Below are 15,309 nucleotides of genomic sequence, written 5' to 3' on the forward strand. Positions count from 1 at the left end.
AACCCAAACTTCTACCTGCACTGTGGAAAAAACTCCCTGAAAAGAACTGATTACATTTTGTTTATGATGAACACATCTACAGAGTTGTTGCTAAACTTTCCTGGCTGGTTGTGTCACTACGCTGCGACGTTTAGGAGCCGACAACAAGTCACAGTAAAACATGAACATTTTTTGCCATAATTCTAACAATTTTTTTGATAGACGGTTTTAACTTGACAACATTAACAACTGATGACTGTCAATGGCAATGTGAGAAAATGATGGCAACTAGTTTGGCCCTAATTCAGGTTCAGTGTTTGGTTTTTTTGGTTCAGTGTTGATGTATCCATCAATTGGCTCTTTGAGTACATCAGTATTTGCCAGTGGATTCAGCACCCTGCTACTCACAGACTTTATCAGGCTGTCAAGAAGTTTAAGAGGATCTACCTGCTCTCCCTCAAAAGCCTTGATGGCCAACTGTACCTCATCCAGCACTGACTTCAAAAAAGTCAGACACAAGATGTTTTGAGGATCATTGTACATGGACTAGGGGGCAGCATGGTGCTCGCACCGCTTGGTGCTCGGGCCCTAATAAGCACCTCAAATTTCCTCATATCTGCTTACAACTACATTATAATGTGTTATAAACATATATTAAACAACTCCAAAGATGCACTTTTTGCTGTATAAAGGAAAATCATGTTTTTGTATGAGCTGTATAATGAGCCAAGATAAACTTTCTTTTGCTTTCCTCTGTCAGTGTAAGTGATGCAGAGCTGATCCTCCATGCAATCAGTGATTAAATAACCTGTGCTTCTTTACAGTGGTTATGTACAATGTAAAAGTCCAGATGGACCTTAGAACACACCCTGTGGAGTATTTAGCCTTGAAAACTGCTCTACACATATATACACATAATTAAGTTTCAACATGACTCCAAATCTTTCTTGTCCTTAAATTGGATGTTGCACTTATACAGCGGAGTGATTGTGTCGCCTTCTTGTTTTCTGCTAAGAAGTTAACGAAGTTATCACATGGAAATTTGGCTCTTTTTATATCGGACTGAGCAAACAGTCAGCAGAGAGCTGTTGTCAGCGCTGAGGACATTCTTGCTTTGAGGAAGTCTCCCTCTAGTGGATAACTATCAGCCACACAGTTTAGATGTGTGACAGATTTAACAGTTTAACAGAGAAGCTTCATCACTGTTTCCACCTATTAAAGCTCTGAACTGATCGTTTTCTGCTGCTCAGGACCTGACTGAGCAATTTTTTAAACAACAGTTGATGTCATCCTTTTCCATTATCCTGCTTTGCAACTCACAGCAAAACAGTTTTTGGCCTGTTTTCATATTGCTGTTTCTGCCAACATCCACAACATGAAAAACATGGTCAGGCTAATAGAGCTAAGTGGACAAAGGATCCGGTCTGTGTGTGCAGAGAAATTAGTCCGTTTGTTACCCACTGTATTTGCACTGTGTCTAAAAATATGTGATGATTTACACATTTTATACATCACATACTGAAGTGATTGGTTGATTAAATCGACGAAGAGAAAAACATTCAGCACCTATTTTGATATATTTTAATTTCTTAAGCAAAAATAAAAATTAAAGACGCTACACATTCTCAGGTTCCAGCTTCTCAAATGGCATTTGCTTCTTTTTAATCATATATCTTTTTGTTTTGGTCAAACTAAACATTTGGATTTTTCCACTATTTTCTGACATTTCATAAACCAAATGATGAGCAGAAGAAATGTTCAGCAAACTAATTAATAATACAAACAGTTGCAGCTCTTCAAACCATTGCTGCTTATTGATTGGTATGACTGCATCAATAATTACAAATTAAGAGAAAAATAAACCTCAGATAGCAATGCAAGAATTGTTTCCATCTTCTCCTGTTATTAGTTTACTGCCATGCCAACTGGAAACTACAGGGCAGGGAGGTGTCTCACAGATGAGGACTAATGGCATTAGAGTCACAGTAAACTGCTGTTTTAATCCAAATCCAATCAAATCACCATTATGGTTTTGGGTTTCTTACCCGTTTCCTGTGACACAGAATAATATGCATGAGCTAAAAACCTCTTTGAGACTTGTTTAATGTGCTGTGAAGGAACCGACTGTTTCTACAAATATAAAAGACAAAACATGCACTTGCACAGTCGACTCATTTTGTTTAAAACTATTCACACAAAACCTTATTTGTCATACAAAAATAAACATCTGTGATCAAAAAGGCATACACTACATTCTGTTAAAAAATAGTTAAATAAAAAAAGCAAACCACTTCAATATTTACATCTGACATTAAGTAATCAAACCCACCATTTAAATATTCCAGTCAAAGTCTGTTCTCTCTCGTGCTGGTTTCCTCTTCCTGTTCCTCTTGGACCCTCCGCCTGTTCGAGGTGGAGGATCCTTGTAGTCCTCACCTGAGCCTGTATCTAGATTGTCCTGACTGTCCCTCCAGCTGTCAGGGACAGCAGGAAAGTCCTCACCCGGAGAGTGTGTTGGACGACCGTACACTTTGCTCTGTAGGTCAGCGATGTCGTTACGGATGTCTGCCATCAGGAGAAGCAGGAAATCAAAGGAGCCTGGAGGGCCCTGAGGATCGAGTTAAAGAAAAAGCAGTTACTTAGCAAATATTTAGTTTATTATGTTACAAATTATTAATGGACATATAATTAAAATGACTTTATAAACAGAAATCCAGCTGATCAATGGACTGTCTAGGACTGGCCACTGACTACTGAGCTTTTCCTCATGATTTGTTAACATTAGTGTCATCAGTGTTTACCTAAGGGGATAACGCTTACTATGAACTGGATGCTATTTACTTTGAGTTTGACAGTATCATCAACTGTGCCGTTTAATGTCCAGAGTCCACACTGGTCTGTTTTGCAGTCATGCTCTAGTTTAGCTGTATTGTTCTGGACAATGTAAACAAGTTACAATGGTGTGGCATCAGTATAGATGGCCAGGATCTTACTGGTGGTCCGACAGGCCCAGGAGCTCCTCTATCCCCCTGAGGAAACAAAACAAATATTTAGCTTAGATGAATTACAGTTTGGGAAAAGCATGAGAAGAATTCATATTATTCTAGTTAGAGAATACATTTAAAAAGAACTGGAGGATGGGAGGGAAAATGAGATCAGGATGAGCGTGACCATAAATGCCTCATGGATTAAAAAGGTAAAAAAATGGAATAAGCAAGCATGTAATTTTAAAGAAAAATTCATTGTAGAAGATTAAAAACAGATTAGATGTTGTAAAGGAATACTTTGAGAGTTTTGCCGAGAGTAAGATGTGATCCAGTGGTGCTGGTAGGTGTATTTTTGAACCTTGGACAGAGCCAGGCTAGTTGCTTCTCCTTGCATCCTGTCTTTATGCTAAGATAATGGATCCCTGCTCTAACTTCATATATCAGTAAACACAGATGCATGAGAGTGGTATTGATTTTCTCGTCTAACTGTTGTCAAGTTTCCCAAAATGTAGAACATTTCCTGAAACTGCGTCCTGTGTGTGTGAAAGCTAAAGAGTTTTTAAACATCCTGTACATGTAGCCTGACTGTGAAGTATCATGGCAGCCTGCTGACTTATGGTAGCACAAACACACGTGTTGACCTGACTACTGTGGTTGTTAGCCAGGCTCTGGGTCACACTGGGGCTGTAATTGTTTTGGCAGATGGTTTGGATTTGTTACTCGGAGAGACAGATTACTATCACCCTCAAATCTATCCAGACAAACATCCCAGCTATACTGAAAGAAAACCAAGGTATTATGTCAATAAAGCAGATGCACCTGAATTGTTCCATATGTGATCCACAAGCTAAGCAAACACTGTTATGGGTATAACAAGATCCAAGAGCCAATGTGGGGCCAGAATCTCTTCAGTGTGTTTTGATACCTCGTGCTTCTCTTTGTCAATAGGTAGTATTGTAATAAATTAGTTTTGATTCCTGTCTAATCACAATCACCTTTAGGTCTGATAATGTCTCCATCTTGCTGGATCACAGAGCTGCAAACTTGACTGCACAACTAACCTACTTTCAAACCAAAGACGGACTAAAAGTTGACCTGCTTACTCAATAGGCCTCGGCTTTGAAGCTCATCGTTGTACCACCACTGTTGCCACAGTCTCAAATGAGGTTCATGCTAGCTTTATCTTCATGAATGAAGTGAATGAGTATAAACACATACGGATGAGAGAGAACTATATTCAAAGTCAACTGCAACTGCTCCAAAGCTCCAAAGCACGCTGCAGAAGGCTGAAGGCCAAAACATCTGCAACATCCCGTCATATTTCTATTACCTCAGTTGCTCTTTGATTTTCTTTTTAGGCATATTACAAAATAAGAGGGTGCGAGCAAAACTGGTTAAATACAAAACAATTTGAAAAATGCAAACACAAATCTCACTGTAACAGGGGTGGACTCTGCTTTGTGCCTCCTTAATCTGAGGCTTAACCATCTTTGCCTTAGGCTTCCCAGGGAGGCAAAACAGAGGCAAACATTCCAGTTAGCCTTTTGAAAACGGTTACTACCGCCCATTAGCCAATATAAAGGCACTGCTCACAAACTCCACGTGATATTCCAGACAACCACAATAGCCTGCAGGTATCCAGAGTCTTCGCACTGGTGGTCGGGAAGAAGTGACTGAGTTGCCACTTGAGCAGACAAGCTGTTGGCCTCAGCTTCTTGTGCACTGGGTTAATTCTGACCCATGCTGCAGATGAGAGAAATCATGCTCATCAGAGATTATATCCTGTGTAATCTCAAGGCTGATTAAGCAACTACAAAACTGCCCAAGCTTGGCACGAAATGTTCTTGCATCAGGTGCAATTATCTGAACCTATACATGGCTACTCAGACACAAGATAACAACGATGTGTTTGTGTTTATGCCACATCATGTTCCTTTAGTCTTTCTAATAAGTCCCAAGAGGAGCTTTTAAATTGTATAAATGGCTGTTTGGCACACCGGTTTTCCTTTCTTTCTCAACTTGTAGTAACTTGCAGTGATCCCATTAAATGTTTGTGCAGTGTCCAACTGAGGATTTGTTAGAATCCTGGCACCTGCTTTGTCGTTTTCACCCCATATAAATTTGGTGAAGTTGAGAAGCAATTTAGCTATTGAGAAATATCTTTTGATTTCAGATGTGGTGTTGGCAGATGATCAGACCTCTTTCTGATGAGAGGTCATGTTCACTGAGCACAAAGTAAAATTTCTTTGCTGGCAACATGAATGAACAGGCCTGAGGGGCAATGCACTGGACCCCCGTTCAACTGATGTGCCACTGAAAAAGAGTCTCTTGTCTCGAACTGTTGCCTCTTGAAGAAAAGTCATGCCTTAAAAATAAAAACAGATTGTATTTAATGTGACAGAACAGCATCTGACCTCACCTTTAGGCCATCTTTTCCTGGTGCTCCTGGAGGCCCCTGTTAAATGAAAATACATAACATTAATTTCACATCTGTTTCAATCACGTTTGCATATTTATGTCAATTTCCTTTCACTCTCCAAAGACATACAAGTCAGGCGGACTATATACTGGTGATAGTGATTCTCTGCCTTGCACCCAAACAGAAATGTGTTAATGGTCATTAATACATGGTCACTTCATTCATTTTCATTCATTTTCACAGAAAATAAATATATTCTAAATCTTTTTTTAAATTCTTAAATTCAAAACTGACATCTTCACTGTGTACTCAAAAACGATTATGCAAGAATAACTGCCTGCCTCCAAGCCATTTTGTCTTTGAGTGTCTTCAGCTCTATGGCGGAGTTCTTTGATCTCTTTCCTGGGAAAATCTTCATTACAGAAGTGTGAAGACATTGTGCAAGAGGTAAGGCCAATATTGAGATCAGTACCAAGCCTGTGAGGCACACAGTCACCCACATTCATCATCTCTGCAATCCTGATGTGCGGTCGAACACATGTGACCTGGTGGCCAAACCTCATGACTGTGCTCAGAATCTTTGTATGTGCAGTGATTAAATGTATTAACAGATCATGATTATAAAGAGTTGTGAATTAAAACACACATCCAAATGTCACCTATGTACACACACACACACACAGAGCAACAGTTTTAGACGTCTTGGTTTGGCATTATGGAGCTCTTGATGTGACTAATTGCAGGGGTTGATGGGGTTGTCTGATTTAGCAAAAACAAGACTGTATAAACACTCAAGCTTTAAAAACTAGAAATATGCCTTCATGGCCACATCCTGCACATTCTTGATTATGATCCCACTCCAACACGAAGGGTTCACGCTCGCTGTCAAGACTGAGCGAAGCACAAAACCACGGCGAGCCAAAGAAAACAACTAAAGCTGTAAATGGATTCAGCCCTCTCTGTTGTTATTGCCATTACCACGTGTCATCCCTTTTCACTTTGCAGACATGTGGGTTTCTTTAAGAGGGTGTATGGCAGGATGGTGTCTTTCCGAAATGTGACAGTTATTTTAGCTTTGATGAGTATAATGTGGTGTTTTTACCGTCAAAAGGCAGATTTGATTAAAGGGCAATTACTTATAACTGTGGAAAAAAAAAGTATAAACTGACCATGGGTCCTCTGGAGCCCCGTTTGATGTGGGACAGGTCTGGTGTGGGTCCAATGGGTCCCATCAAGCCCCTAGGACCAGGAGGCCCAGGGGGCCCCAACAGTCCTGTGAGTCCTGGAGGGCCCTCTGGCCCTGGATCTCCTAAAACAATCCGGCCTGATGTTAGTGAACTAAAGACCACAGATCACATAAAAAGTTCAGACACAGAATATATTATGATTTTTGCAGAACATGCTTTTTAGCCATGCCAGTGGTGGTATGTCAACATTTTTATCCCCTGACTATTCCAACAGTGCCAACAGCAGGTTGAAGTTTTCTCTTCCTCGGCTCCCAGATAATGAATCCTAATTACTTTGGCGATCTTGTGACTTTTCCTCTAGTGCCACCATTAGGGGGGCGTGTGGTTTTGAGTAAAATGTCTCAACAACTGATGACCATGATTACCATGACATTTGGTGCAGATATTCATGTCCACCTCTTGATGAATGCTAATACATTTTTTGATCCCCTGCCTTTTCATCTAGCACCAGGATCAGGTCAAATTTTTTATTTGTCCAATATTTTGGCTTATGACTAAAGACCTGCAAAACTAATGAGATTCCCATCAGCCTCAGCTGTACATTACATTTAGCGCTTCATACCATCCTTGCTGGATGCAGGCCAGTTTCCTTATGCATGTCTGACACTGCTGTATTATTTTTAGCTTCATGTGTTTTACCTGGAGGTCCAGGGAGACCTGGAGGCCCTGGTAAAAATATGGGCGATGTCAGGATTTTCTCGCTGGTCATCTGCTCAGGGACCTCAGCACTGTTTGACAGCATGGCCATCTTGAATAGGGATGCAGAAAATAATAACTGACTGAACAGCTCAATGAGAAGTCAACTATAAATGACTGAATGGACGATATATCAAATAAAGAACAACAGAAATAAATATTTCAATATTTGGTTGTCATGTCTAAAATGGGTTTAGATAGAATGATTCATAAAGTCCTGCACTGTCAAACAGGACAGGAAAATTACACACTGAAACTTCAAGTAAAATTATGTTAAAACTGTACGCCCTGCCAAAGATGAAAGCTGATCTCCCATCTGCACCACACTACAAGCTGCAGCCTAACCCAGACAGATGGAGGGCCAGGCAACCCCTCTGCATTATTCAGCATGACCAGGAGAGCTCCTGCTCTGTATGCTAAGTGGCATCCTTGGGAAAAGTTATCTTTGATCTCTGTATAACATCATGTGGAACTGGCAATTCCAGAGGGAAACACGTGAAAGGCCTTGCTATGCTGCGAGGGCCTACAAATCAGAATTTGTGCACACAGACTTAGAAGCATATGCCCATACACACACAAGGTCATGGTTCATCTGCTGATCAGTGAGCATTATGCAAGACTGTAACCTGTGACCTTGGGCACAGGTGTTTGAACCACAGTGTGATCCTAAAGTTGTACTCTAACCTTTCCATGATATGAATAAATGAGACTTTCTCTTATACTGTAATAACATACAGTGAGCATTTCATTTTTTTTGCTGATATTTTAACATTAAGAAAAAAAGAGTTATATAGAGTGTGTAGCTGCAGGGGCACCTAGACCACACAGCTGGAAGCAATACATAATGTGTTATAGTCGAGGTGTTGAGTGCCACTGTTGACAGACTCGTGTTCAGATAGATTCAGACGCCTGTGATTAGGTGTAACCCCACTGCTGAGTTTCACACAACTTGCCCAACAATTCCAACTGATGGAAGAAATCTAGCAGCGACAGTAGAGGAAGTTTTTTCAGACATTTTTTATTAGGAAATAAAGTGCTGCAATAGATCTCAAGAGAGTTGTAAAAATCTGACTTATTTTTTTCTGAAATACTGTCAGGTATCCAAGCTGTCCTTGGAGATAAAGGGAGATCTTTAGTTGGTGATAAAGAAACAGTGGAGATATTTACATTTGACTGAATCAAGAAGGTGAGTTTAATGCTCACTGGGGCTTTTCTGCAGGGTTGCAGGACGCAGGATCACAATTTCAGATAAAAAATAGTATAATATAACAGGTAAACTGTGCAGATTAAATTTCATGTTTGCAAGACAGATGTGGGCTTTTTGTTCTTATTTTCGAAGCCTCACCTTCTGTTTAAGCTGCAGCACAGACATCTTGATTTGAAGGAAATCGTCACATGTGGCTGAGCAAGTTCCAGCATTCATCACATTATCAGACTCCTCAAAGAGATGCACTGCTGGGAAATGGGAAAAGAATACCAGGAAATATTCATTTCAGAAAAAGGAAAAGCACAACATCTCCTTGTATCTAAATATGTGGACAGATTTAGCATGGTCTTAAAAATGTTTTTGTTAAATCAAAATTTAGTTTCTTTTAATGTAATCATTTTTTGTCTTAAACTATTTCTGCAATGACTTACTTTCAAAAACCAAAAAATACAGAACTGTAAGGGTTAATATTCCTGAGTCACACAATGCTGGTCTGGTGATAGTCTGATGATAGTCTGATGGGTTCACTGGGGCTTTTGTAAATTGTGTGAGCTAAATGTCTGTTTAGGGGATGAGTGACTTATACAGTAGTGACTTATGACTCTAACACTGGGGCGTTGTGGGTCACTTCAAATCCTTGACTTAGACAGGGAGCTGGTCTAGCAAATGTGTGTTGGGGAAGACTAGTGTAGAACTAATGTCTGACTATTGGCTCTGGAGGAGTTAAAAAAGTGCAATATAATTACATATTTCCATATTTAAACTTTTTGACAAATAGATAGGGTACTGAGGATAAACTTTCTGCGATTAAATATGCTTTATCTAGAAACATATCATATTAAAACATTTCACTTTAAGCAATAAACTTGCACAAGTCCTATAATGAGAAAAAAACAACATGAGAAGCACACTCCTGGTTTTGTTTCTGGCCTGTAGCAGAATGGGTCCTGCTCCACAAGTGCATATATTTCATGGATGAATGAAAGTGTCTGGACAGTATTTTCCCCACTATGTTACGAAGCAGCAGGATATAAAGCAGGAGCATGACTATATGTACCATAATTTCTCACTCTGCAGCTTCTCCTGATATGTTATAGTATGTAATGGAAGAGAAACTCAAGGGAGGAAGTAGCAAATCTACAGCGGCTGACCGCTTCATTGGCAACTGAATCTGGCTAAAAAAAAAAGACTTTATTATTGCCTGAACCATTTGTGACATTTTTCTCAAATGCATCCAGCAAATCAGAAAAGACCAGGAGTCACCGGGGCAGCGGTATGTTTGGTAGACAGAACTGTTCTGACATGCATAAGGTTCTGGGATGTGTAATGACTACCAGGTGTCTATGTTTGCAGTACCCCCCATCTCTTTTCTCACTCTCTCTCTTTCTCTCTCTCTCACACAGACACAGACACAGACACACACCAACATTGTGTGGTCAGCTCCACATCAGTCATATGTGCCCCTAAAAAAAAGGGAAAAATGTCTGAATAAAAATACTCTTCTCACCTCTCTCCCCCTTGGTGCATGTTTTCCCATCTTCTTCCAGGAAATAGCCTTTCTCACACTCACACCTGTAGCTCCCCACAGAATTGACACAGATCTGAGAGCATGCACTCATGTTCTTGTATGCACATTCGTCGATGTCTGCGTGTTACGGTGACAGACAGACAGAAGAGACAAACGTAAATTGATGAAAGGCAATGTCGGTTAAAGCAACTTCGAGTACATAACCAACAGCTTGTAAAAATAGTGCATCGTGTATGAAAATCAACCAGCATTAAGAAAAAAGATTAATTACAGATTCCACACATAGGACCATGACTGACAATATGATACTGATCAGATTTATCAATTGCAGTGTACTACTGCAATAGTATGTTTCCTAACTGAAAGGCCAACACTGGTGCCGTCTAACACTTTCACTTTGTTTTTAAAGGACAATTAACAAGATGTGATGTTATACAAGGTCTCACCCAGACAGTAGGGCTTATCTCGATTTCGGTGGCGTTCACGATCATAGCGGTAGCCGGGGTAACAGGTGCACACCACACGACCAAAATGGTCAGTGCACTGTTGCTCACAGGGGGCGCCAGAACACACATCATAGTCTGCAGATATAGATGAGGCTTTTCATCAGTGACAACACAAGAAAACACAAAAAACGTTTCTCAGTGTATCAGTGTTGTACATGCAACATCACTGTCAGGATTATAAAGCATTCAGAGTGGTTACAGCAAGAGGAAATTAAGGGAAGTACATTAAAAGGCCTTATGGGGCATAATAGGATGGTATTTCAGAAAATATCACAAGCAAATACACCAGACAGACATCCAAACAGTTTTCCCTACCTTCAGGAATGCACTGGCCCAATACAAACTTGAAGCCCTTGCAACATGTTTTTCTGTTAAATGTCAAATACACATGCATGTTAGAGGACAAAGCCAAAATACTTTAACATTCACATAATGGTCCCATAAAGGTCCCAAATTTCCTTGTAATTTTCAAAATGTTTGACGTGTAACACACACACACAAACACACACACACACTGACTGCAATCTGCAGGTCTCATTGCTGTCTTTGGCCTGCTGTTGCTTGTTCGTTCATGTCTGATGACACTCCTCTAAGTTAAAGTTAAAATTCTTCATCGGTTTGACTATGCTGACTGTGGTATTTTCTATTTCTCCAAAATTTCCCTTTTGAATTCTTCATTATTGACTGAATTCCACTTTTCATTTAATCTGTGTTTAATCTGTGTTTCTTTCCTGCTCACTTGTATAATTCTTTCCTTTCCAGTTCTCAAATTTCCATTACTAATTCATAGATCTGCAGTTAGTTTTTACAGAATTTCAGAAGCCCTGATGAGTAGAATCAGTCTTTATCACAACAGTTAGCATGTCTGTTTGTAGGTGACAGAAAAAAAACCCAATTTGGCAAACAAACTAATGAGCTGTCCTTAAACATCTTCTCTGTTGCATCATTTCTTCCTACATCTGTGCTCCATCTCCATGATAACATATTGTTGCAATATTTTATCAGCACAAGTCTCATCATCATGAGGTATTATTCATCCCTCACTCGCACTAAGCTCAAAGGAAAAGTGCTACCAGGTGTTACTTTCATACAGGAGGTGATAAAAAAAAATCCAATTATGCTATGAAGTCATGGCAATATAGTGCAGTCCCACTCACTTTAATAGTGGCACTGGAAAATAGATTGCTCAGTAATGCTTTACAGCTTTTGTTCAGGAGTAGCTATGATGATGGGGGCAATGCTTTTCACCTATCTGGACAGACCAATAGAAAAATCTATTTTCTTAAGAAATTAAGAAAATAGATTCTCTATTTGGGCAACATAAATGTTATCTTAGATCTTTTAACTCGCCAACTTTGTTTCTAATTTGTAAAAAGATTACAGGGGAGATTATTTTCCTCACCGGCCAAAGTCGATTCCTACTTTGGCGGTAACGCCCTTTCAGTTTTCCAGCAGTTTCCAGAAAATAACACACGCTGTTGCAGTTGCTCCTCAAGAATGTTGATTTACGTACAGTACGTGAGAAAATAAGGTAATGTTAATTCTGTTGATACTTTTTTTTTTAAACTAATAATAAGAACTGATAAGAGCACTGTTAAAGTATCTGTTATAGGCATTATTAATGAGAGTAGCAGTACCATTAAAATCTTAATGACACCCACCCAGAAAATAATTTTGAGGGAATGTTGTGGAAGAGTAAGAAAAGCAGAATATGTTATCAGATGACAGATTTCAGATTGATTACTGAGATCCCTCTCTTAAATACCCCATTAGAGACTTGGAACAGAAAGATGGTGTATCACAGTAACGCTTATTAGAGTAAGACTTTCCATTTACTACTTCAAATGTTATTTATTAATTTCAAATGACCCATCTATAAAAAAAAAGGTCAGGCCTTCTACAATAACATTACAGAAACATAATCCTGGTAAAACAAAGTAAATCACTGACTCTGCACCACTGCTATCCAATGGGCCATCCCTCAGCAGTCGACTGCTTTTACACCCGTTTTCATGAGTTTAGCAAATACAGAGTAGCCAAATACTTATTCACCCACACTACCAAATATTACATTATATTCATTACCTGAAGAGAGGCTATAAGAGCGTCACTTGCTGCCGATGAAGAATGTTAACCTGCAACAATCTCATCTCAAATCTTGACACCTAATGCTGCCGCTCCTGCAGGTGTGGTTGATGTAGAGGAAGAACAATTAGGAGGCCCTAGGTGAGAGCAGGCCATGTGTATTTATATACTCTGTGTGTGTTTGGGTGTTTGAGTGTTAGTGTGTTTCAGTGAGTGCATATGCATGTGTTTATTATAGGCTTGTATTATGTGATATGCTTTTATTTTAGGCAAAGGTAACTATACTATGAAATGTAGCAGAGCATGCAAAACGGTGGAAAGCCGCGGTGCTTTTGGGTGAAGGAGGCTACAACTTGGACACCCCGAGAGAGAGAGCTGGTCTGAGTTTCCTGTGTGACTCAATATTTCATGTCACAATAACATCCCCAGGAGGACAGAAGGCACTTATAGCAAATAACCAGCTTAGCAAAATAACCAGGGTTGGTTGAACAATCATGAGAAAACAAACATCTGTGTCCCTCTCCAGAAGATCACGAAAGAGGAGACAACATCCCATGGAAACTGGATCCACATCTGTGTTGAAGTTCATTTTTACTGAACTGTATCTTTATTAAATTACCATTCAGGGAAATGCTTCTTAGCCCTACCTCATTGTACTTTCTCATTTCTATTATATCATTAAATAAACAAGTGTCAAATCTACGTGATAGTTTGTTACTTACTTTAGATTAAAGCACTTTGAAAACTCAATTTAAGTATCATCTGGCATTTTCCATTTATACAAACTGATTGAATTTAAAATTGTTGATATCTCCTGTTGTCCCGTTGATAACCCTTTTATATTTTGACACGAGGAGATGAAAACAGGCAGACCAGGGGAGGAAGACACCCAGAACCGATAAGAGAATGATAAGACCTGTCTACAAGTTAAAACAACATGCCCGGTAAAGACTATGCTGAAGATCAGTGCACTAAAGCAAATTATAAGCTCAAACCGACAACATGATTCATAGTCTGAGGTTGAAAACCTGTCAGGCCTTTGATATGGATGGTCTCAAGGGAAAAGTGCTGATACATGAAAAGAACATTGTCATCACATACCAGATGTATAGCTATGGACAACTATGTGCCCTAGTTGTAGGAGTTTCATTGATAACAAAATGCTAATAGTTGAAATTAGAGCTGATATTTGACATGTGTTTTTTACTGCCTGGTTTAATTTGTTATAGTCCAGTTAGAAGAGAGTAATGCACTATACTATTGCCTACTTCAGACAGATATTTACCAACTTACATGTTGTGACAATGGTTAAGGCTGCAATTAGTGTCTTGCAGTCCAAACACACCTTTCCAGAGTGGCAAGTGTTCAAGTTGCTTGGGGTAAAATTGTAATGTTTTTCCATGGTGGAGCCGAGTTAAATATTTAAGAGGTAACTTCTCAGAAATGCAGTGTGTATGAAACGTGTGAATGAAGCACAGCCTCTGCTGGAGCGCACAGATGCTTAAATCAAAAAGGATACCCTTCTTTCCAAACAGATCTGTCTATATTTGATCAACAGACTGAATCAATATCCGGCATTGATTCTCAAAAAGCTATTTAACAGGCCCCAGCTCCTGTCACACTATCTGAACAGTAGGAACAGCTCAGATCTGACTCACTCTCCACACTAGCACACTAGGGGACAGTCTAAGAGCATAATATGAATGTTTCTTTGTTGTTTTAGCATCTAATATAAACACTATCTAAAAAATGAAGCATGGGTAATTAGAGATGAAGCTCTTTATAATATTCAGTACACTAAAGAAGGCCATGCTGAGGGGAGGTTGCACAGGGCCCTTAGCACCTTTCATAACAACAGCTAAGAATTCAGTCCTGCATAAGCTTGTTAGTTGCTTAAATTCAAACCACATGTGGAGTTCATTCATATTCATGAGTGACAGAACAAGGGGGAAGATTTCCCAAATGCATTCATGACACTTTTCTATTAGAATAACAATGAGCAGAGTTTGCAGTGTCACATGCCCACACAAACACACAACACTAGCTTGTTGACATGTGACTTCAGACATAATACACTGAGTCCAGCACTTGCTCAGAATGAGCAGGACATCACAGATAATCTGATTGTTTTGCCACCTGTGCCTTTTCTCACCTAAAGGTTATTTCATTTTGCCAGTGATCCATATCATTTTACAGGGGCCCCCCTGAAATTTAGACATAGATTAGTCTGACCTCAGTTACTCGGGGTGAACCAGAAGCACTCTAATTACCTTATAAACAGTGGACCTCCCCCGAACCAACATGGAGAACCAGCCTGGCCTGGCTTTGTCTTTTAATGAAACACACGAAATAACACCAGCACGCATGAGGCAACTACAGGATGAGTCTGACAAAGGATGAAGACAACGATGCATTTAGTATATTCACCTTTCATTACACTACAATTACAAAACTAAAGGATGTCACACACACAAACACACACAGCTGTGAGACAACACATGCACGCCGCTTCGTGGAGGCTTATTTGTCCAGCATTGCTGCCAGTGATATACAATAACATGTCTGCATTCCACTCAAGAGAAGATGTTTGTCAAAGTGGAGAGGACACCATTTCTACAGTTGTGTTGTTTAGACTGCTCACGCTGATTGTTGCAC

The 15,309-nt window shown here is 39.7% G+C and overlaps 1 protein-coding gene across 2 annotated transcripts in view; it reads right to left on the bottom strand.

The window, feature by feature from the left end:
• Nucleotides 1-2,186: 2,186 nt before the first annotated feature.
• The window catches only part of ccbe1 (collagen and calcium binding EGF domains 1), a 29,247-nt gene continuing 16,124 nt past the window's right edge, over nucleotides 2,187-15,309 (bottom strand). Inside the window, exons 3-11 of one of the 2 annotated variants that reach the window (XM_070850843.1) lie at nucleotides 10,885-10,937; nucleotides 10,510-10,644; nucleotides 10,043-10,180; nucleotides 8,674-8,780; nucleotides 7,272-7,380; nucleotides 6,555-6,694; nucleotides 5,386-5,421; nucleotides 2,973-3,008; nucleotides 2,187-2,587 (exon numbers count right to left, since the gene is read on the bottom strand). In XM_070850843.1, coding sequence (XP_070706944.1) covers nucleotides 2,312-2,587; nucleotides 2,973-3,008; nucleotides 5,386-5,421; nucleotides 6,555-6,694; nucleotides 7,272-7,380; nucleotides 8,674-8,780; nucleotides 10,043-10,180; nucleotides 10,510-10,644; nucleotides 10,885-10,937 — 1,030 coding nt within the window. In that variant the 3' untranslated portion in view covers nucleotides 2,187-2,311. Of the gene's footprint in view, nucleotides 2,588-2,972; nucleotides 3,009-5,385; nucleotides 5,422-6,554; nucleotides 6,695-7,271; nucleotides 7,381-8,673; nucleotides 8,784-10,042; nucleotides 10,181-10,509; nucleotides 10,645-10,884; nucleotides 10,938-15,309 lie in introns of both variants that reach the window. The other variant, XM_070850842.1, reaches the window with a different exon arrangement.

Source organism: Pempheris klunzingeri, chromosome 19 (genome assembly GCF_042242105.1).
Source record: "Pempheris klunzingeri isolate RE-2024b chromosome 19, fPemKlu1.hap1, whole genome shotgun sequence".
NCBI classification, from domain to species: domain Eukaryota; kingdom Metazoa; phylum Chordata; class Actinopteri; order Acropomatiformes; family Pempheridae; genus Pempheris; species Pempheris klunzingeri.